This window comes from Gallinula chloropus, assembly GCF_964237585.1.
Source record: "Gallinula chloropus genome assembly, chromosome: Z".
Classification (NCBI taxonomy): domain Eukaryota; kingdom Metazoa; phylum Chordata; class Aves; order Gruiformes; family Rallidae; genus Gallinula; species Gallinula chloropus.
Window position 1 is genome coordinate 69,581,044 of NC_140089.1, and position 22,809 is coordinate 69,603,852.

At 42.7% G+C, this 22,809-nt stretch overlaps 1 protein-coding gene across 1 annotated transcript in view; it reads right to left on the reverse strand.

Moving 5' to 3' along the window:
• Positions 1-21,889, reverse strand: part of MAP3K1 (mitogen-activated protein kinase kinase kinase 1) — a 58,481-nt gene extending 36,592 nt beyond the window's left edge. The window contains exon 1 of the mRNA XM_084278602.1: positions 21,390-21,889. Coding sequence (XP_084134728.1) covers positions 21,390-21,868 — 479 coding nt within the window. The 5' untranslated portion in view covers positions 21,869-21,889. The remainder of the gene's footprint in view (positions 1-21,389) is intronic.
• Positions 21,890-22,809: the final 920 nt, after the last annotated feature.

Sequence of the window (22,809 nt, forward strand, 5' to 3'; positions counted from 1 at the left end):
TTCCCCACTGATGCAAACCCAACTTAAAAGCCACCACAAACAAAAAGAACCAAAATAAAAAACAACCACCACCACACATTTTGAAAGCTGAAGTCGGGGAGGAGAAAACAGAAAACTGTTGGAACTGGATTTGATACCCAATCCACATCATAACATGGTTCAATCTCCCAGGAAAACAGACAGGATGACATTGCTGATGAACAAGCTTCTGTCAGTCTTTTAAGAACTAATAACACGTTCTTCCATTTTCAGTCACACGCACTGGGATACATATTTATTCCAGTAGATAAGATGTCGCATGCAGCAATGGCATTTACCTCCTGGAGACAATGGTTTCATAGGATGAAGTAAAATTTATTATTAAAATGAGTTGCAGCAGTAGGAATTACAACCCCAGAAATCTGCAGTTTGCTATCCATCAACCTGGACTTACTCAGGTTATATAGCCTGCAGTCATGAAGCACTGGAAAGCTTAACACTCAATACAAGGGGTGGGATTTTTTGTTGTTTTCTGTTTAGGAGGTTACTCCACAAACCCACCTATTTCATTTGTTTATTTACGGTAGGAAGAAAACAGTATGTTCATGGCAGTATGAATTGAAGATAAGAACAGAGTTTATGGGCAGCTGTAGATCCAGTGCATCCATAAGGCTGCCAGCTGCAGTGTCCCACTCCACAGGATCTCCCTGTAGGAGCACCTTTGTAAGACCAAACCAGAAGTCCAGACAGCCCAGTAGCCTGTGTCAAAAAGCTGCGACCTGTGCATGCTGTGTTAAAACTAAAGAAGCAACTCCTCCCCCTAGATTCTTCCCCATGTTCATCAACAACGTGTGGCTTCAGGAAGGAATCTGAGGATTGATTTTTGATCTGCTGTAAGCCTTCCCCTGCTGGTTTGTATGTAGATTGCACTCTAGAAAAACAAAGGCATTAAATGACCTGAGATGTTTAAAAGCAGTTAAGCTTACTTCAGGGAAGGAGTATAGTTATGTTTACTCAGCATACCACAGTACTAAAGAAAAAAACCAGAGGCAACAGGACAGCTGAAACTAACTGTAGTAGAGATAACTGTGTTACATACACTTTACAGGGAAGTGTACATGTTTATTCCAATATATAGGCCACCTTTGTGTACATATGTGTATCAGGGAACAGAACCTGTTAGGAAACAGAACTAAAGGCCTGAGATTACAATAACTTAAAAGTGAATTTCCATAAAGACACAAATCTTGAGCTTCCCCCCTTTCTTTTAAGTTTTTGAGGCAAGTTTAAACCAGTTGTAATCGTCAAATCTGCGGCTGTACAGAAGTCAAAAAGGAGGAGGGGTACTCAGGCATCCTCGCAAGTACTGACAGAACTAGCTGGTCACAAAGCACAGGCTTTGCTTTCCTTATTTCTCCTACAAATGTTTACATTAAGGTGGTCTTTGACTTCTTTAGGTAGAAGATACTGCATGACCTTGATTACATGTCCAATGATCAGCACTAGTAACACAGAAACAGTGGAAGAAATCCTACTGTTGCAGTGTTCAGGAAAATCTTACACTAGAAACATCGTCATACACAACTGCATTTAAACTACAAAGCTCAAGTAATTCTCCCAATGCAAAAAACTACAGACCCCAATAAATATTACCACAAGTTACACAGCATTTCCTAGCAATATAATCTACTAGTTCAGCTTTCCCTAAAAATTCCTTCCCCTCTAGGGAAAGAGATGGATGAGGAGGCAGCAAAGTAATACTTAATGTTAGGATATCCAATATTGCCATAAAATGCTTTATGCATCCAATAAATAAGTTTAATTCAAATCAAATTGGCAGATGTAAAATCCCAAATGATCTACCTGACCTTGGTGAGAGAAGAATAGGAAACTATATTATTATATTAACTCAAAAAAAGTTGTCCATGCAAGAAGACTCAAACAGGTCTGTCAGTGCTACTATGTACATACAGCCCAGAAGAAAAGAGCAAATTCTAAGAAATAAGGTCTGATTGCACTGTGGCTTGTTAAAAAATTGCTTGTGAGTCATACTTGAACAAATCAGAGGATGATTAACAATTACTACAAACTATCAAAAAAGTGTTCAGTTAAAACAGTTTCCACACAGCGACAGTAAAACAGAAACACTGTGTTTGTATCTTGGAACACGTTCTTAAGGATCTCAGCAGTTCTTCCTGCTCTGGGCATTGAAGTTTCTGACAAAGAGTAAGAAGTCTGTAATTTCCTGCTTTGCAAAACAATCGAAACAACTGTCACTTTTCCAACATTTAACAGGCACACAGGAACAGATTACTGTACCTAGATATTGATACTGTTTCATTAGGACACCAAAAAGGGTACCTCACCTATGATGACAAGCTGGCAGCAGAATTAAAGATAAACATAAAAAAAACCCAACCTCAAATTCCTGAAGGCATCACCAACAAAAAGGTGATCTCTTCTCAAGGCCTAGACAGAACTAGACAGTAGTTGAGATGCATTCTCATGCTCTCCTTGAAACAAATATAAAAAGGACAGAAATTTCAATTAACAAATTAAAGTTGTATTTGCCATAACACAAAGAGCACGAAGACAAAGATAGTCAGTAGTAGAAGTTGAAGACGACTTCAAAAGGAGTCCTTCCCTTGCAGAAGTGGGTAACCAAAAAAACATTGCAGAAGTCAGCTACATAGTTTCAGTTTCTCTTATCTGGCTGAGAAAAAACCTCTTCTCTTTCCTGCTCCAACATGCAAAAAAAAAATAATAAAAAATCTCTGTGAAACTTTGTTCATGGGTCGCAGAACTTTGGAAAACAGAGATTATTTTCAAATAGTGCTCTGACATCTGAGCACATTTCATTTTATGAAGTAATTTCTTTTCTATAGATTGTTACATTCAAAAAACCCAGAACGGTTGGACAATGTAGAAATCCAGCTGTTTGTTTCAACAATTATAAAAAGGGAAATGTGTGAGAAAGTCTTACGTGACTTCTACACAGTACACGGTTGACTCAATTTAAAGTGCATAATAGTTAAATAAACTTTATAGATATGATCAGCACAGAACCAAATTTTACTATATGATCTATCACAACTCAGCTTCCCCTTAGATGACTTGTTTAAGTTATAAACAATTTACTACGATAGAGCCCTTAAGTACACAACAGGAAGCGTTTCGTTGGAGACCAAGACCGTGTTTCCTTGTGCTACAGAATACACTTGCCAGGACCATACTTGGCAGTAAGCATTTGGTTACTTTGCATCCAGTTCACAGTAAACTCATTGTCCATTAAACCTTCAGCTGCATGAAGTGAAATAAAAGTAAAGGTCTTTGCACTACCTACAACTTCTCTGAAGAGGTTTGTTTTTTTTTTTAAAGTCCATGTAGGGGCAAACTTTTCTGCTAAAGAGTAGTTTTAACACTCACAAAATTAAATATCTCTCTTATAAAACTACTATCTTCACAGTGAAAGAAACCTTGTGTCATTCATATATAATATGTGCAGTTGAAAGCCGTACAGTAAAGAAAATATTAGCTAATTTGGGAAATGTTACTGTGTAAGTAGCATCTGGCTGTGCCATTTGCAACTTACCAACTCCAGATTCACAGGGCATTAAACTACTTATATATCATAGAATGCTTTGGGTTGGAAGTGACCTCAAAGATCACCTAGTTTGAACCTCCTTGCCATGGGCAGGGACACCCTGCAGTAGATCAGGCTGACATACCCTATGGGCCTTGCTGTCTCAAGGGATGGCATACCATTACCCTTCCTCAATCCAGGACCCAAAGAGTAAAGAGAGATGATCACATGTATGCAACAGCACTAAAAGTAATGCTCTTATCGAGAGGCAGAGTATGAATCCAGGCCATGCACGAAAACAATGCCTGTGACAACAAAAATTATAATGTGTGAAGCAAGTTTGTAATCTGCTGGGTTTTGTTTTAGTTTACTCAAAGTATATGTAGTTTCTCTCCCTTACGAAGCGCAGAAGAACTCAAATGTATGCAAACAATAAGAAAAATGTCTAACTTGACACAAGGCACAAGTGTCACTAGTGTCTGGGAGTGGGGCAGGCATGCTGGCAGGGAGGAACCGTTATCCTTCTCTAAATCTATTTCTGGTTCTAAATATTCACCCATTAGTACAATTACAAGCAAATAAGATGGCATTACACTGTATATGCCTTCAGTGCTTCACAAATAGATTTGAACTTTAAAAGCACAGCTTCTGGTGTAAAACACACTGAAACATGCTGTAATTTGCAATCAGATCAGAAGACATTAAAGCCGCGCTGGTACTAATGGCAGCCTCACAAAACAGTCAATCCTATCCAAGGAAACAAGCCAACAATCTCCAATCAATCTTGGGGGCAAAAAATGCAAGCAGAAAAAGTCTTAATATCAGAGGAAGTTAAATCACTCCAGTATCTGTATCCTCCCTACCCCAAAACAATCCCAAGATGACCCAAGCCCAACCTATGTGTTTTTCCTTGCACTTGAATACATGTAGTAAAATCTCATAACTGGCACTTGTACCACAGAGGTACCAGTTTGCAGGTAAACTCCTTGCTTATTAATAGGCAATGAAATAAGTTGAGGCAGTAGTCTGGAAACACTGTTTTTCCTGGAAGTGATGAAAATCAGACACAAGCATGATCCTTTGGCACTATTTAGGCATTTCTGTGAAATAATTTCTGATAGAGGCAACAACCAGTATCATTGCAATATTACATCATTGCTCATTCCCATGAGCTGGAACTACATAGTTAGCAGTATTTCATTTGTGTAGCCAATCTACACAGCAGACCTGAAAGGCATCCTTACTTCTGTTGGGTCCAAAATTTTCCTGACATTGACTGTGCTGCTGTCAGGAAGCAAAAGAGGTCTGCTTTTTTTCTTTTTTGGCCCTTCCATTATGAATAAAGCATTTCAAAGATTCAGAAAAGGAGTAAACATTAGATTGAACCTGTGGAAGTTTGAACTGCAATTAATGTATTTTTTTTCCACTTTTCTTAACCATTACTTTTAAAAAACTGGTTTCCATATTTCTCACCTCATAGCAAATCCTGCATGGTGTTTATATGCCAGTGTATATAGGGCATCTTTTTAACTCATGTATGAAATGGTTATTTGATGGAAAATAAAGTGCCATTCAATTGGTCAATTTGTGTATTGGCAATGGAAGTAAACTGCGTAATTCTACAGTTTCTCTGATTTTAAAACCTCGAGAAGATATCCCAGAAAATAAAGTAAGTTTGCACAACATCCTTGGTAGTAGTCACTATTTTAGAATATTTCATAAGTTTAAGGGGTTTAGAACAACAGACCTAGAAATGGGTTTAATTAAAAAATTAAATTAATATTCTTCCTCAATGTTATGTTTGAAAGCCTATTTTTGCATCTACAAGAATTATTTAAATTAGCCATTGTTAGATGTCTCTACTTTCAGCAAACCAGCCAAAATCAGAAACCCACCTCCCAGTAGAGAACCTAATCACAGAAATATTTTTCCTTAGCTTTCGCCCTACTGTTTAGTGCAGTGAAGAACCACAACTGGAAGGTACTTGAAACACATGCATACAATGAAGGCAACTGAGAAGACCAGCCCATGAAAGACAGTGCTGAACTGGTTCCAGAGCTTCAGTAAAGTTAATTCCTGTCTCTTACTCTCCAAACACCACTGCCAGACTTGAATCCTTACTAACACAGACTAGAAGTTTTGAGGCTGGCTGAGAAACTGTTTCATCTTACAAAATTTCCCAAAACCTGGTCATTTCCAAGTGTTAACCTTTCACTTTGGGACTAAGCTAGGACAGTGTTCCTCAGTCACTTCACAGCATGAGATTAACTGAGATACTCCTTCTGTACTTCATTTTTAAGATGGATTTCTAAAACTAATGCATACATTCCTGTAGCATGTTTTTACTTCAGTTTATTACCAGTTTCTCATGAAGATTCTCCAGTAGTTCTGGATGCCCTAAAATAAGAAAGGCACTAAGTGAATCTGTGCTTTCAAGTGTGTCTTAATCTTGTTTCCAGGGCTTTTTAAGTTTATTGTATTTCAGTAGTCTAAGGAAAGGTTAAAATACTGTTGACCAAACCTTGTATTTGGGTTCAAAACCATCTTACAATTTCTTCATACAACAACAAATTCTTGTCCATTAAAATGACAACCTTAAAAAACCTTACTGGTTCTCAACTTCATGGATAAAAGCAGGCTAGTCTCCCTTCAAAAACACTTAACAAAAAAGCACCTCAAGCAAGGTAAACATTCTTTGAAAAAAGTAAAGTTTTTGCATTAATCTTGGAAGATTCTTAACCACTTCCAACTTCAAATGAAAGCTGCAAATAGCATGTAATATTGTGCACTCAATTCTAAAAAAGTTAGAAAAAGCCACATCACTGAGCAAAATGCCAGAAAAATATAATTTCCTGTTAATTTGTTCACACTGCCAGCTTCAGAAAAAGAGGGCATTATGTTTCTAAAATTTCACCTTCTAGAGTGACACAGTCTAAAGACTAACAGTGACAGTTTTTCTGGATTGTTCCCTCCTTGCCTTCACAATAAAAAAAGCTTCCCAATTCATATGGAATATTCATGGGAGCAATATGATTTTCCTAAACTTGGTAACAGCTTTGCCAGGATTGATGCTGTTTTTTAAAATTTTTTTTAAGCTTCACATGTAAATGAAATACTCTATTTCATCTGTATTTAAAATCCAACCATCGTTTTCTGAATAAGGAATTCTATTCAAAGAGGGCATAGTAAATAAAAGAGAATAATAGATGCATTCACCTCCAGAAAACACATAAATCAAACTACCATCAAGGAAAATCAGAACTCTTAGTTAACAAAGATGATCAGGGGACTGCAGAACCTATGAAGACAGGCTGAGAGAGTTGCACTTGTTCAGCGTGAAGGCTCCAGGGTGGCCTAATTTCAGCCTACCAATACTTAAAAGGTGTCCTACAGGGAAGTGGGAGATGGACTGTTCATTGGGGACTTTAGTGATAGGACAGGAGACAAAGGCTTCAAGATCAAGGAGGGTAGGTTTAGATTAGACATTAGGAAGAAACTGTACTCTGCAGGTAATGAGGCCCTGGCACAGGCTGCCCAGAGAAGCTGTGGCTGCCCCTCCCTGGCAGTGTTCAAGGCCAGGCTGGATGGGGCTTTGGGCAACCTGGCCTAGTGCAGAGTGTCCCTGCCTGTGGCAGGGGGGTTGGAACTGGATGATCTGCAAGGTCCCTTCCAGCTTAAACCGGTCTGTGATTCTAAGATAATTGATATTTACAAGAAATTTTAGTAGCTTGAGTGGTTTTTTTTGCATAAACGTTCAGACAGAAGCATATCCATCTAGAAAGCAACAACAGAAGACAAAAATATTTTAAAACTCCAACATTACAAAAACCCATTGAATAAGGGATATATCAGTTTGAACAAAAAAAAAGCCTAACCAGGAAGAAAATGAAACTAGAATGAATAAGAATCCAACGGGATCTAAAAGAAAAAAAGTTGCTATCTAGAAGTTTTGGTATGGTTTGTGATCCTATTCAAGTTACAGCAAGTCCTTGAGGCACAGGTGAGGCACAACTTACCTAATCCTGCTTTAGTTTTTTGGATTTGATGAAGCTCCACTCATTTTTATAATTATCTGTAGATACAAGCAGGCTAAAGTATCTTCACATTGCCAAAATCTAAAATTGCACAGCTCAAAAGAGTATCTATCTTTGTGGCTTTACTTTTTTCCTTCCTTCTGAAGCAAATCATTAGTTGCTCACTCTATACTAGCCTGAATAGACAAACCTACAATTTTTAAATTGTCTTTTTCAAAAATCAAGATAAGTGAGAAATGAAGAGTTAATTACCTCCAAGAACAACATTTCTTGTTTGTGAAGATCAAATTGTCAGCTGCCTTCTAAAGCTTTTCTCCAGAAGTTTCACAGGTTTTTTTTTACATAAGCAGTCATAAGTGAAATCTACGTTACACTGTGGAAGCATGGACAACATGCATTTGAGGATTTAAAATAAGAATCCTTGTAAAACCCAGGAGTAACCTGAAGCAGAGTATGCTCTTTTCAAGCAACACATTTGAACACAAGAAACACAAAACATAGACTAGGCCTATTACTTGAAGCAGTATACCTACTCTAATAATGAAATAGTCATAAAAATAGTCATTAAAGTTTCATGGAAATAAGAATGCAAGGTTTCTCTGAATGAGCTTAAGAAAAGGGAAAACTGTCCTCCTTGTTACAGAGCACATATCCTTCACCCAAAGAAAATCAGTAACGACTAAATCCCAAGTCATTCCCTGAGGTACTATCAGAAAAGCTTTTACATATAAACTGTGCTTCAGCAAATGGAAGGATTAAGCAGCAACAAATTAAACAGGTGATTACCAAGCAGTCTGACCAGCATGACAGCTGTAATAGTTTATAGTCCCATTTGTGACCACACTGCTGTGTTATCACTCCTCTAAATGGACTTTCAACCTTAGTTAAAAACAACTTGTGTTAACATGACCAAGTCAGAAATGTATCCCAGAATTTGATTATTACAAATTTATAATCCAATTTAATTTTCTCCACTTGGCTATACAATCTATGTTTTATTTTCAAAGAATGAAAAACAATCAATCCTCTTAAAATTCTGGAAGGTGTTCTAGTTTAATGGCATTGCCAAGTATAAAGAGATTCCAAAAGAAACGTCAAATCCATCCACGATCAGACGTCTTGCAAGTTTCAACTACCATCAATGAAACTTTTGCACTAAGGTCAAAGCAGCATACCATTCTGAAAGATCTTTACAAGACAAATGTCTAAAAAAGTAAGATGTAAAAAAGCATTTGGTTTACCACATGGTAAAGTCCCTTATTAAATTTTAATAAAATATTCAAGGTTTAAGCAAACATTTGTGATTACTAAAGATGTCAGACTCCTTTTACTTCTTATCATGAGGATTTGTATCACAGTAGCAGCCTCTCAAAAATGATACACTGAGAAAGCAGTCCCACTTCTTTAAATAGGTATGTAAGTGCTTTTCAAGTAACTCAAACTCCATCACATATACAGACGACCAGAAATAGACACCAGTGTCCAGGAAACATCCACAGAACTATAGCTGGGGGAAAGTCTATCTCTTACTAATGGATTGTTTATGAAAATATTTTACTCAACATGTTAATCTTACACTAGGTACTGGAAGTGGCCTGGTTGTGAACTGGAAGCTAAAGACTGATGTCACCCACTGAATTAATTGCTATGCTAAACTGACAGGCAATCTGTGAAGGAGGTGAGGAGCCCCAAGTCCATGCAGACGTCAGAAAGACGACGCACCTTTGACACAGAGCTGGATCAAGGCTGGACTGCACAGGACAAGTGCTGAGCATACCACTATGTAATCTTGTCCAGGACAACCAGTGGTATTTGCACAGTCAGCTTCAGTCATATTTCTTCTAACAAGAAAAACTACATGAATGTTCAGGTACAGGACCCAAATGGTGTCTCTTAGAACGCTGCAAGCTGGGCAGGTCAACGGAAGGCAGCCTTCCCATTTACTTGCTTAATAGGTCTGGGTTAAGCATTAGCCAGCCAGACAGACATGTAGCTACACCAAGTTAGAAGCCAGCTGCTGCACAAATATGGAACTGCACAGTTCTCTTATAACCTGACTGCCTATTCACAGCTTCTGAAGGACTAATGTAGTTAAACTGAAAGAGTTAAACATTTTAAATCCTGTAATTATAGTTTATTTAGTGAGTTCAAATAAGTATTCTGTAACCCAACAAACCCTTATCAAAAGCTGCCATGGTAAGAACCAGCTACACTAACCACTTCCCTTGTGAGAGCCAGCTTTATCCCCTCCCAGTTATAAAAACATGCCATTTATTTGTACATGGAAAGGGAGTAACAGTGCTAGACCCATATTGTCTCACTTCCCATTTCCCTTTAGGTATCAAAATACAGACCTTGTCAAAATAAGACTCAGAAATGCAATGAAGCAGACATTGCACCCTCAGGAGAGAAAGTTGGTTCTTTGAAGTGAACTTTGGGAGAAAACAGCTTAAGTTCAACATGGTATTTTTTATTTTCTGAATAAACAATAAAGAAAATAAAGAAACCTGAGGGAAGACTGGATTCACTGACCATTACTGACAAATGCCAAAACCTTGCCCAATTGTAACTCCAACAAAAATTTTCACTGCATTTATTTATACCCAGTAATTATTTGTTGTTTCAAGTAAAAAAAAAAAAAAAGAATTTCTTTAGGGCAAAACCCAGCTTTGTGCTTCCACCAAAACATAAATTTGTCACCATGTTTGCTGCACAATAAAGTGCTTTTAAATCCAGAGGCAACAGTGTTTTCTTCCATTGAGATTAACTGGAAATACTTAATGAAAAAATGATCCTGTTCTTCTTAAGGTACCAGTTCCCATCAGACAAGCTGTGTTCTCCCCACAGAGGGGAGACAGAGCACAGCTGGTCCCAACTAGTATAACCAGCAGAGCTCTTTTGCATAGATGACAGCATTTCACAGATCTGAAAATACCACAGTTGCATAAATCAGCCCTCCATCTGGGTTTGGCTTTGTTCCAAACCAGTTTACCTACTTACTAGTTGCATAAATCAGGAAGAGATATGTGGACCTTTTGGCTCTAGGATCGGAGAAACCTGATACACATTTTGTACCAATGGTAACCAGAGAAGGTTAATTTGTCCAGTGATCTCTCTCAGAAACATTAATTGGAAGAGAGTTGAATTATTTCCCAATAAGCTAGAAGCAGCAAACAGTATTTTTTCAAAATCTTATGGCTCCTTAAGTATAGCTATTTATAATTTTAAAAGTTGTAGGTATGTTTAAAGGAAAAGAGGAAGAACAATCATACTCTTACTTTTTACAGTTTTCACTGTTAAATCCTTTGAGTCATCGTTTTAATCATGACAAACTCACCATTTCAAAGATAGTTCATAAATCAGCAGATACCAAAACACTATCAGTCCAGCCTAGGCAGGAGCAACCTGAGAGTGCTAAACACACACAAACTGAAACACACATTTGCATGTGGAGACTCTGTTAACACAGCTTGTAGCACATGCCAGATATTACATTCTTCTTTTTCCCTGAGTTCTATAGGCACTTGCTGCCTGATGGTCCACCTCATCAGCCTTATGAGCCCCATACCAAGTTTTATGTAGTAGGGTCCACAAGATACACAGCACTTACCTATCTCTGTGAGTACAACGGATTTTATGCCAGCATTGCTCTGCTGCCAGTAGCTTGACAGAGTTGACAAGCAGAGAAGCTTCACTCAGAACCCTGCAAGAGCCACATGTCACTCCAAGGTAAGCACACTGGTAATTCAAGTCCTGGTTTTCTTCTGAATTTGGATTCATGGTTTGAATTAAACCCAAATTAGATAAGTTGCATCCACATAAATCTAACTTTGTTTCAGCCTAAGGCACCAGCATCATAAAAGGGATAGACCCACAAGCAGCAAATGCTTCCTCACAAAAGCAGCAATAAAGTCTGTAAGTCTCCACCTTGCATAAGGGTTTTACTAAAGGCTCACACACAAGGTTAAAAGTTGTATTTTTATTTATTCATGGTTATTTAGTTCTCAAGTACTTATGCACATGTGAGTATTTCAAAGAGTGGAAATATCTAGGCATACAGCTAGGGTGCTGCCTGGAAAGAAATACTTTAAAAAAAGAAAAATTGTCAATTCATAACAACTCGGACTAAATTTGATGAAGCTCCTATACAACTTTATCCACATGGTAGAAGCTGGCAGATTTCCTACTAGTTCCCCTCACTAGCTCCTCGACAGTCCACCCTGCGGGCTGAAAGGAAGCCAAAAGCCTAAAAGTTCTGGCTGTGCTCTCCCCTGCAGTCTTGATTCCCAGGGTCTACAAGTGGCCTGCCCTGGCACGGGACTGACATTCCCATTTGTAGTCAATTTTAAAATACAGAAATGTCATTCATACACAGCCGATTTCAAAATGCCAAAGCAACTGTCCTTCACACTTATCTTCGCTGGGCATCCTCGCTACTGGCAGAACTGTAAAATACTGCCACAAACACACGGCTCAGAGCAGGTCAGAACAAGCAAGGAGAAGAGCATACTAATTTTCTGCTGAGGTCCTAAGGGGAATTATATAGTTCAGCCTATTTACCAGGACAAGATGGTTTACCATTGTACCTGAACATGCTGGAACTTAACCACATGCTTAAAAGGCAAAACTAAAGACACAGCAGCACTGTTGTTCTTACCATATGCACACACAACCTTCTAAAGAGCTAATCTATACTTCAAGAATTCCCATGTAAATAACTTAATTCCAAAAGCAACTGTAATTACACTCCAAATGAGTTTAGACAGATGGACATTTTCATAAGTTTAATATCATTAATTAGAGAAAACAAGCGAAAGATTTGATTAAGACATTACCTTTCTGAGACATGCCAGAGTTTTCACAGAGGTTTATGATGTCATTAGTAAACATGTTATATAGAGTATCCCAAGAAGAACAGCCAAGGAAAGTTACTGACACGGATGTGTCTGGTACAGACAGTAAACATGTGAATGAGATATCATCAAGACCTCTCTCATGGACATCTCATAGGGCAACCTTCAGCTCATAGTCTTCCAATTATTTTTTTTTTTTGCTTCAGAAAGGGAAGTCCAGCTTCCACTGAAGAAAAGAAACAGAACTTGTATGCGTTTGTGTGGCAAGGTTTTGGTAGCAGGTGGGCTATAGGGGTGGCTTCTGTGAGAAGTTGCTAGAAGCTTCCCCTAGGTCTGACGGAGCCAATACCAGATGGCTCCAAGACAGACCCACCGCTGGCCAAGGCTGAGCCCATCAGCAATGGTGGTAGCCCCTCTGAGATAAGAGTTAAGAAGGAAAAAACCTCTAGCAGCAGCAGTTGCAGACAGAGAGAGGAGTGAAAAGATGCAAGAAGCTCTGCAGACACCAAGGTCAGTGAATAAGGAGGAAGAGAAGGCGCTCCAGGTGCCGGAGCAGAGATTCCCCTGCGCCCGTGGACAGGACCATGGTGAGGTAGGATGTCCCCCTGCAGACTATGGAGGTTGATGCTGGAGCAGATATCCACCTGCAGCCCATGGAAGACCCCATGCCGGAGAAGGTGGAGACACACGAAGAAGGCTGTGACCTGGTGGGAAGCCCATGCTGGAGCAAGTTCCTGGAAAGACCTGGAGACCCATGGAGAGAAGGCCCCATGCTGGAGCAGGTTTGCTGGGGGGACTTGTGACCCCATGGGGAAAACATGCTGGACCAGTCTCTTCTTGCAGGTCTGCACTCTGTGGAAGGAACCCACGCTGAAGCAGTTCGTGAAGAACTGCAGCCCATGGGAAGAAATCACGTCGGAGAAGTTGGTGGAGGACTGTCTCCCATGGGAGGGACCCCACGCTGGAGCAAGGGAAGAGTGTGAAGAGTCCTTCTCTCCTGAGGAGGAAGGAGCAGCAGAGACAATGCGTGATGAACTGATCACAGCCCCCATTCCTCATCCCCTTGTGCTGCTGGGAGGGAGGAGGTAGAGAAATTGGGAGTGAAGTTGAGGCTGGGAAGAAGGGAGGAGTGGGGGGAGGTGTTCTAAGATTTACTTTTATTTCTCATTACTCTGATTTGCTTGGCAATAAATTAGACTTTTTTCTACATTGAATCTGTTTTGCCTGTGATGGTAATTGGTGAGTGATCTCTCCCTGCCCTTATCTCCACCCACAAGCTTTCAATACATTTTCTCTCCCCTGTCCAGAAGAGAAGGGGAGTGCCAGAGCAGCTTTGGTGGGCGCCTGGCCTCCAGCCTGGGCTAACCCAACACAGTAGTGGAGTTTTAATACTCTAGTCTGCAAACCTCAACTTCTTTCTTGGATAGAAAAAAGCTTGGTCTAAAAAAATTCTTTTGGACTGAAATGATGAGCACCCCAGGTACAAGAAACACTCCACATTTGTTTATTTTACCAATCTGCTGCTTTCTAACCCTTTCCCCCACATTTTACATTCCCAAGAGAGTCACTTGTACCCATCCGGTTTTGAAGTACCTATACAAGGGAAAAAAAAAAAAAAAGCTTTCTTAAGAACTCAATCCTTCAATTACAACAATAAAGCTGAAATGAGTGACAACGGTAACCATTCTGAATGGAGTCATGCCAAGCTACAGCAGAAGCCAAAAGCAATGGTTAGGCATTACACCACTGTAACCCACCGCAGCAATCCTAAATTGCCCAGTACAGCTTTAGCCAAACGCTTTGCCAAGCATTAATGTTTCTCCTCACTCAGCTTGCTGAGACTATCAGTATAAGTTGGTTTACAATGCTGAACACACCCTTACATGAAAGCACCTTACAGCTCTGCACAGATGGAAGACATCTTAATCTAAAATATGTTATTACTCCATTCCCTGGTGGTGATTATCTGACTTCTCTTCGCCTCCCAAAAAGAGAGATCTTGAGAGTCAGTCTGCAGGTCAACCTTCACAGTGAGAGAAGCCAAGCAGTCACCCACTCTTTTCTGAATCACTTGGCACAACGCACTTCTAAAGTGAGACCCCTGAAGCCTACATGCACTGCTCTCTGTCAGAGATCTGCATGTCTTAGGGAGTTCATTTCATGCCTTCGTTTCCTTCCCCTCCCTTTTCCTGGATCAAAGAAAATACAGAGAACAAACTGCACATCTTTAAGACTTCTTCCCCAGGTACCCCTGCTCTTCCTCCCACAAGCTTGGGACAGACAAGAAACATGCAGTTGAAACAGCGTGAAGTCTTGTCAGGGGATAAACTAGAACTCTCAGCTACTTTTAGCAAGATGTTCGAAAAAAGTGAGAACCGGCCAGTGCGTAGAAGGACACACCAGTGCGTAGAAGGACACACCAGTGCGTAGAAGGACACACCAGTGCGTAGAAGGACACACCAGTGCGTAGAAGGACACACCAGTGCGTAGAAGGACACACCAGTGCGTAGAAGGACACACCAGTGCGTAGAAGGACACACCAGTGCGTAGAAGACCCTGGTGATAACCATGGAGGTTCAAAGGGAAAGTTAGTTCTGCTGGGTACCGCAACCAAGCCAGCAGCCACCGCTGAAGGGCAGGCAGTGAAGACTCTGGATGCATTTGCTGAGCACTAGAGAACAACTAGTTTCCTCACTTACCACTGAAAACCCAACAGAAGCCACAGTGCTTCCTACTGGCTGGGGCATCTCGCATGCCTGCAGACAGTAGGAAATCTACTGCATTGAGCTGTTCATTACAGATGAAGCTAAGTTACAGTAAAAAAAAAGTCAACAAATTAATGTCTGTTCTATATTTACAGAAGGATTTTTCCAAAATTACATGCAGACATTATTGAAATAACTTTTAAAAAAATAAAGATAGGCATATGTTTGTAGTTCTAAGAAACCCTTCATCCAGCCTCACTCCATTTAAAAAACAGCTGGTCACATTTTGATTTCAAGTCTGAACTGCCTAAGAATTTTATACAGCTATAGCAGCCATCATCTATGTTTTATTTATATGAATAGTCCAACAAAATTACTAACTAAAATGGATCCTTAATATGAGAGATCCTTTCCAAATTTTTAAGAACACATTAGCACTGTTTCTGTTAGCTTGCCCACAAGCCTTTAGACATAGGCTAGGTATCTGTAGAGCCATTTACTCCAGCAAAATAACAAATGTTTTGGATGTATTTTATAGGAATATAAGATACTGATCATTTATCTGGTGGTGAAGTTAAAACTTGCAAGAAGAGGAAATAAATTAAAGGAATATTACTATCACACCTGACAACTCCAGAGTCTAAAAACATGGAAATAAAGAAAAAAATGTAATACTGACAACCTAAGAAAACTCACTGATTACACACAAATGTTTGAAGTACATACTCAGCAACCAGAATTTAAGACAATACCTAATTGCTTTGAATGTCTTAAGCATCACAATAAACAAGCACTTGCCTGCTAGAGTGTGTTAATATGACAAGCTCAATAAACTCTACATGAACTGCAAACTGGAGGTCACTGCAAGTTTCAAAACACATTTCAGATATTTGCAATCTGAATGCCTTTCCAGATGCAGAACAGGGTGATACTACCTGAAGGTAATAGGGGAACTGAGCTTTGAAGATTCCTTTTTAAATACAAAGAACTTCTAAAATAAAATTCTCCTGGCATTTCTTGGCAGTAGAGCCACAGGTAACAGTGACAATTTATTTAAAAAACCAAAAGTGTTTCTCAATTTGGTTTTACCAAACTTTTCTTTCAACACTCAGCATCTTCAAATCCTTAGTCATCAGATGCTGAACACTAACAAAAATCGGACACTTCTGAACGAATTTAAGGGAGTCGTGGCTCTATCAACTTTTCTTAAGAAAAGTATTTCATCAGTTTCCAGGCAGAAAGTAAACAACACCCAAGTGTAAATTACTTAAGCATTAAGTCAACAGAGCTGCTGTTTTTTCAGGACATTTTTCAGTCAAGATCCAACAAACCTGATCTTCAAACACAAAAAGGAAAAGAAGCCCCCACAAACAAAACCCACCAAAAAACCCAACCCAAAACCCCACAAACCAAGAAACATGCAAAAATCCCAAAGCACACCCACACCCAAATAATCCCCACCATATCTCATAGGGAAAATAAATAATCAAGACTATTCACCACCGAGCAGGATTCTCCAGTTCAGCAGCATGTGAAACAGGAAATCGGAAGCGTCCTGCAGGCAACACACTCATCCTCCGGGCAGAGATAAAAAGGGAGGGAAACAACAGAAAGCAACTTTCCACTTGGAACCACGTTCTCCTAGTCACCTAGAGACAAGTAATGAAGCCCTCTTAAAGGCTTTGTCCACTTTGCTGCAAGCTAAAGAATGAACTGTAATTCTAGAGTTAAGTGAGAGAAGAGCAGATAAAAGGTAAAATAAGATGACCCTTGGGTCTTTGCAGAGAATCCTTCAGGAACACTGAGATTAACATTAGAAACTCAGAACTCAAACCAGATCTGCTCTCTTATCACTGCTGCTGCTGAAAACTAGCTTTACAAGTTTGTTTAAAGAACAGCTACGTGGCAATGTATAATTTCTATTTTAAACAAGCTTAAGCCAAGTTTCACCAATACTGGAAGCCAGGGAAAGCAGACAGAAGTATTTCCACAGTTGCCCCACCCCAAGTCCATTGTTTCCACTCCCACCTCATCCTCTGCTGCACTGGGATAGCCTTTTGCACAGCTACACCATTACCTTTACTCCAACTTTGAACACCAAAAAGTACATTAGCCCACCGAAAGATCCATGAAGTTCAAATTCACCATAAAGAAGGAAAAACTGATCTTCCAATCTTGCACTCTACAGGTTTGACCTTTGGGTAGGGCACAACTGCACGTGACTACACACAGGTATCACACTGAGCAGTACTTAGACCCCACTGAGTGACAGTGGAGACGGAACTTTTAGTATCACTAAATCCAATGAGACAGAAAGCTCCAGATTAGTTAGTTACAATCTATTTACTTTGCATAGGAACAAAGAAGCTGCCATACCAGATCAGATCATTTAAGCAGAACCCTACCACTTGCAATAACTAAGAGTGATAAAAATCAGACATGGTAGAGGGTGACCCTCTTCCAAAATTACTCTCAAGCCGCAGGGCACAGAGGAGGTAGGAGGTGAATTTCCTCTCACAGTAGTATCCAGCTCAAACTGAAAGCAGAATTTTTTGGTGGCTTATTTAAGCAGACAGTTAAAAATATCCAACATATGGATTTGGCTAAAACACAAAATTATATTTCACCTTTGCTAACAATAGACAAAGCCAATAAAAAGCTGTATTTTTTAACCTTAGTCACATTTTGACAACACAAGCAGAGGAAGTTATAATATTTTAAAAAAAAGGGTGGGGAGTGGGGGGAGAAGTCCAACCTTGGCCACATTGTGGTTTCACTGTACCTGCTCTCCCTCTGTTGCCATCCCACTGCCCAGTCCAGTGCTCTGCTAAAGCATTCGCGTCCTTCCTTGAAAATCAAAGGTACTACAAATTGATAATCAGAACTAAGAGTGACAAGCTTTAACTAGTATGCTTGTACATACAGGCAAAACTTCATTTTCACAACGTGCCTCTAGCAGGCATCAAATAGCAACTGCAGAAAATATAATATAAATATCTACAAGGGTTGTCTTACAGCTGAAATATCACAATTCTGCTATATTTATCCTACACACTTTCAAATTCAAACAATTTTCACTCAAGTCATGCAGTTGATGGTTACTGTATGCAGAACAGATGAATAGCAGCACTTCAGTTTTCCATTTTTATGAAAGCAAGGTTATAGTAGTATAACTAGTCCTGTACTCGGGGGTGTAATAAGTCACCCACACCAATTTCACTTACAACTAAACTCACTTAAAGGGTCCATATGTTTTAAAAGAACATTATTAAAGACTGAAGAAAAGAGTGTGCATTTTGCCTTAATTTCCCTCAAGTTACATGAAACCATACTACAGTTACCACTGAACTTACTGTTTGGACATTTTTTTATATAACCAAGTCAATACACTGTCAGTATAGATATGGGATAAGAGGTCTAAAGCATTTTATGTTGAAGGTGGATTTCCTAGTAAAACAACCCCCCCTGCCCTTACAGTGATATAAAAGCTCCCAACGTTCACAGCTTTTAGTGAAAATATTTGCTCTACTGTCAGGACAAGCAGAATGCTTGAGAGATTAAAGAAAAAAGGTAATATTTACATTTAGGACTTAACAGCAAAGTCAACTGCCTCTCTCAGCTTCATTCTGAGGCTCATGCAGGTCTCCCAGCATAAACAGAAAATCTACTTAAAAAGAAAGTAACTGTAATACCAAAGAGACTGGTAGGGGGACTTTGGAGCAAGCACAGTAACTGAACTAACAGTCAATCCTCACAGGAAAGTGCAACTACGGTATTTAAAAACAGAATAGAAATCCTCCACGTAACACATTATTTTGATTATGTCCTTCAGTTTGCTCCTCTGTGAATGTCTGGGCAACAGCTGCAGCACAAATTTGATGTGTAATGTTACTGTTACCCACATACAAATTAACTGCACTCCTTCAGCTACAAGAAGTCAATTAATACTACCATAAAAGCAGAAGTATGTTTTAAATTCTTGATACAGTCTGACAAAGTATTTGTCTAACATCTGTTTACCAGTCTCACAACACAAAGAATTACCGAGATACCCTATAAATTCTCAAGGAAAGTATTTCTGAAGAACAATCACTATTCATGCTGCCATGTATTTTTAACTGTACTCCCTATAAATTCAAAGTATAACACCTCACTAAAATATTAAAGAGGAAAGCATTCAGTATTTTCTGTGATTTGTCAACATTCCTAGTGAAATGTGAGAGAGCATTTAGGAAAAGGGTTTTAATTTGTACACACACTTAAACACTGACTTATCCAAATGCAGGTACTTAAAAGTCAGCAAAACCATCCATGTGAAAGGAAAAAATTCCACAGCTGCTCTGTCACTGCTGCTGTGGGACTGACCAGCAAGGATGGACTCAGTGTTTCAGCACTGATGCGACTTAATATTGACCTTCCTGAACCTCTGATATCAAGCATAACTCCCACTTACTATCACCATGAGCCTTGGAGCTGTTTTAAATGTGTTCTGACACCAATCCTTTATTTTCCTTGAAAGCCGTGAAACTGATTACAATTGTATTACAAGATACAGTACATTATAATTTCATTACTTGAGACAAAGATGGTGCTAAAAGTCATAAAAAGACAAGTTACTTGCCAAGATTCGTACATTACTGCCCCCCCCAAAAACACTTAAGCTTTCCCACTAATCAGTCTGTAAGTATAGATGCATTTCTTGTCTGTTATGATTACACTGTATCAAATATTTTTACACTGCCCTATAAGTAGACCAAAATTCACCTGAATTGCTGAGAATTCACATAAATGGGACATCAGTCTAGAAATAATTTCTTATTACCATAGTCCCAAGATAAGTCAAATTTAAAAAAAAGAACACTGAGGTTTAACTGACGCAATACACATCCGAAAAGAATATAAACATTGTGTGTCCAAACTGGAACTCAGGTTCTTAGGAGGTTTAAATAATTCGGGAGACAACCTGTAAGGCAGCATTAAAATAGGTTCTTCAATGCTAATATTAAGTCCGGAAACTACACTGTCCGTACCATACAAAACCTTACAAGAAATCTGTATGAAACTGTCTGCTCCACATCAGCATTATACCATCACCACCGCAGTGCCTTCTCACACACACACCGCTCAGACCCAGGGAGGGCACGGGGAAGCCGAAATGTCCTCTGAAGTACTAAAGCGCCTCACCACAGACCTGGATCCACATTATTACGGAATACTTCCATACAGGACAAACAGGCAGAATACAGGCTGTTCTACAAAGCCTCAAGGAAACAGACTTACCAAATAATACACATGGGAGGCAAGCACGGGCTACAAACACCAGGGCACTAAACAAACACACGGAAATAGATCACCTAGGCTAAACCACCACAAAATTGCCCTCTCTTGGAAAAAGAGAGGGGACGTTCATGTGCGATAGACCTCTTGCTCCCTTACTAAGAGTTACAGAAACCGGTTCTGCAGAGGCTGTAAATCGGACCTAGTCCTGGAAGAAACCCCTTAAAAATTAGTAAGTATTTCTCCGGTTTTGAGCAGCAGACTGCTGGGGCTGTGCGGGAAGCGGTCAGGTGCTGGGCGAGCGCCCGCACCGGGAGCACGGGGCCGCCGCCGAAACACGGCGCAGCCCGCGCCCTGCCCCGCACCGCGGAGCTGCGGTCAGAGCCAGCGGGCTCCGCTCGCCCCAACTCCCAGCGGCGGACACATCCGGCCCCCGCCAACGCCACGGACTCACACTCCAAATCCTTTCGGGGCTCCGGCAGAAGTTAAAACACAGAAGCAGACGGACGCACGCACACTCCGCAAAGACACACGCCAAGCTCCGCGGTTCGGCACCCCCCCCGCACACCCCGACCCGCTCCCTCGGAGCCGGCTGCCGAGCCCCGCGCCGCTGACAGCTGCAGGCCGGCGGCAGGGCAGGTCAAACCGGCCCGGCGGCCTCCCCTCCCTCACCCACGCACCAGGTGCCCCCGCGCACCGGGCAAAGGCGGCGAGCAAGGGCTGCCCGCTGAGCCCCAGCGCTGCGCTCCGAGGGCAGCTCTCCCGCCTCCCCGCATCCGCTGCCGGCCCGCGGCCAGGCAGCGGCCGGGAGCCCGCGGGGGAAGGGGCGGGGGGGGTGAACGGTGCGCCGAAACCCACCCCGAGCCCGCCCCGCGGGAACTGCCTTGACGACGCCGCTGTCACCCGCCGTCGTCCGGGGTCGAGTCCTGCCCGCTACCCACCCCCGGCGCCCCCTCACCTCCCGGGGGGCGACGGCTCCATCCTCCGGTCCGCAGCCGGGTCCGTCACCGCCGGGCTCCCCGCCGGCAACGGCTCCAGGAAGCAGCGGCTGGGGGAGGCAGCCGGGCTGGCGGGGCTGGAGCGCGGCGGCCCGGGCAGGTAGTGAAGCAGCAGCGCCTCGGGGGGCTCCGGAGAGGAGGAGGAGGAGGAGGAGGAGGCGGCGGCCGGGGCGGCGGCGAGGAAGAGGGGCGCCTCGGGCAGCCGGTCCAGCTCCACGCTCCGCACTTTGCGCAGCTGCTTCCGTCTCCAGTCAGAGCGCTGCTCCCGGCAGCCGCCGCCGCCCGCCTCCCGCAGGAGCCCCCCGCCGCTCCCGGCGCCGCTCCCCGCGACCGCGCCGCCCTTCAGGCTCCCGCAGGCGGCGGCGGCGGCGGCTGCCTCCGCGCCGCTGCCCGAGGATAATCCCGACGACGAGGCGCGATTCCCCGCCGCCGCCGCCATTTTCTCTGGCGGGTCACATCGGGCTCCCGAGCATTGGGGGGAGAGCCAGCGCTCCAACTCGCTGCGGAAACGGCGCTGCCTGCGCAAACGGCGTAGGGTGAGGGTAGGAGGCGGGAGCGGATTGGTGGCAGCAGGCGACGCGGGGCGGGGCGGTCGCCTGTAGGTGCAGCGGGGCGGGGCCTCGTGGCGCCCCGCCCGCCCTCGCGCAGGTGTTGGCGGCCGGAGGGAGCCGCACCCACCGCCGCGCCCGCCCGTCAGGGACGGTTCCCGGCCCGGCCGCCCGCGGACGCGCGGTACGGGTCGGGTCCGGCTGCGCCCGGGTGCCGGCTGAGGCTCCGGGCGGGGAGGGAGGACGTCCCAGCCCCCACAAGGCCCTTCCCACGTGTGGGAGAGCGGCGGGGGCTCCGGCGACCCCGCGGCGGAGGGGCCGCGACGCGGGCTAGCAGCTGCCCTGTGAGGAGCTGAGGCGCGGGTCAGCCCTTTCCGACACTCGGGCTGGCTCCGGGCGGCACCGCGCCACGGCTCGCAACGTCCCGTCTCTGTGCCTCTTTCCTCCCACCCCACTTCCCCCCGTCTGTCCTCAGCGGCCCCAAAACTTCCCCAGGCGACGTCCTTCCCGGCAACCGGCCGAGGAGGGAGTCAAACGCCGGCGGCGCCTTGTCGCGCCGCGGCGAGCGGCTGGGAAGTCGCCGGTGTGCCCGAGCTTACCTGCTCACTTCTCGCCGGGATTAGTACGAAGTTCGATGCACATCCTCGCTTGCAGCCTTCGCACGTCCTTCTCTGGGCTGCCTTCACTCGTCAGGCGCCGCTTCGCTCTTCCTCGGATACTTTTCCATGCCTCAGGAGCGCTAGCGTCCCGGCGGCGCAGGCAGATCTCGCTCAGGCTATAGCCTGCCTGCCACATATACCCACCGCTGCGGCTGTTTCCCCAGAGACTGGGA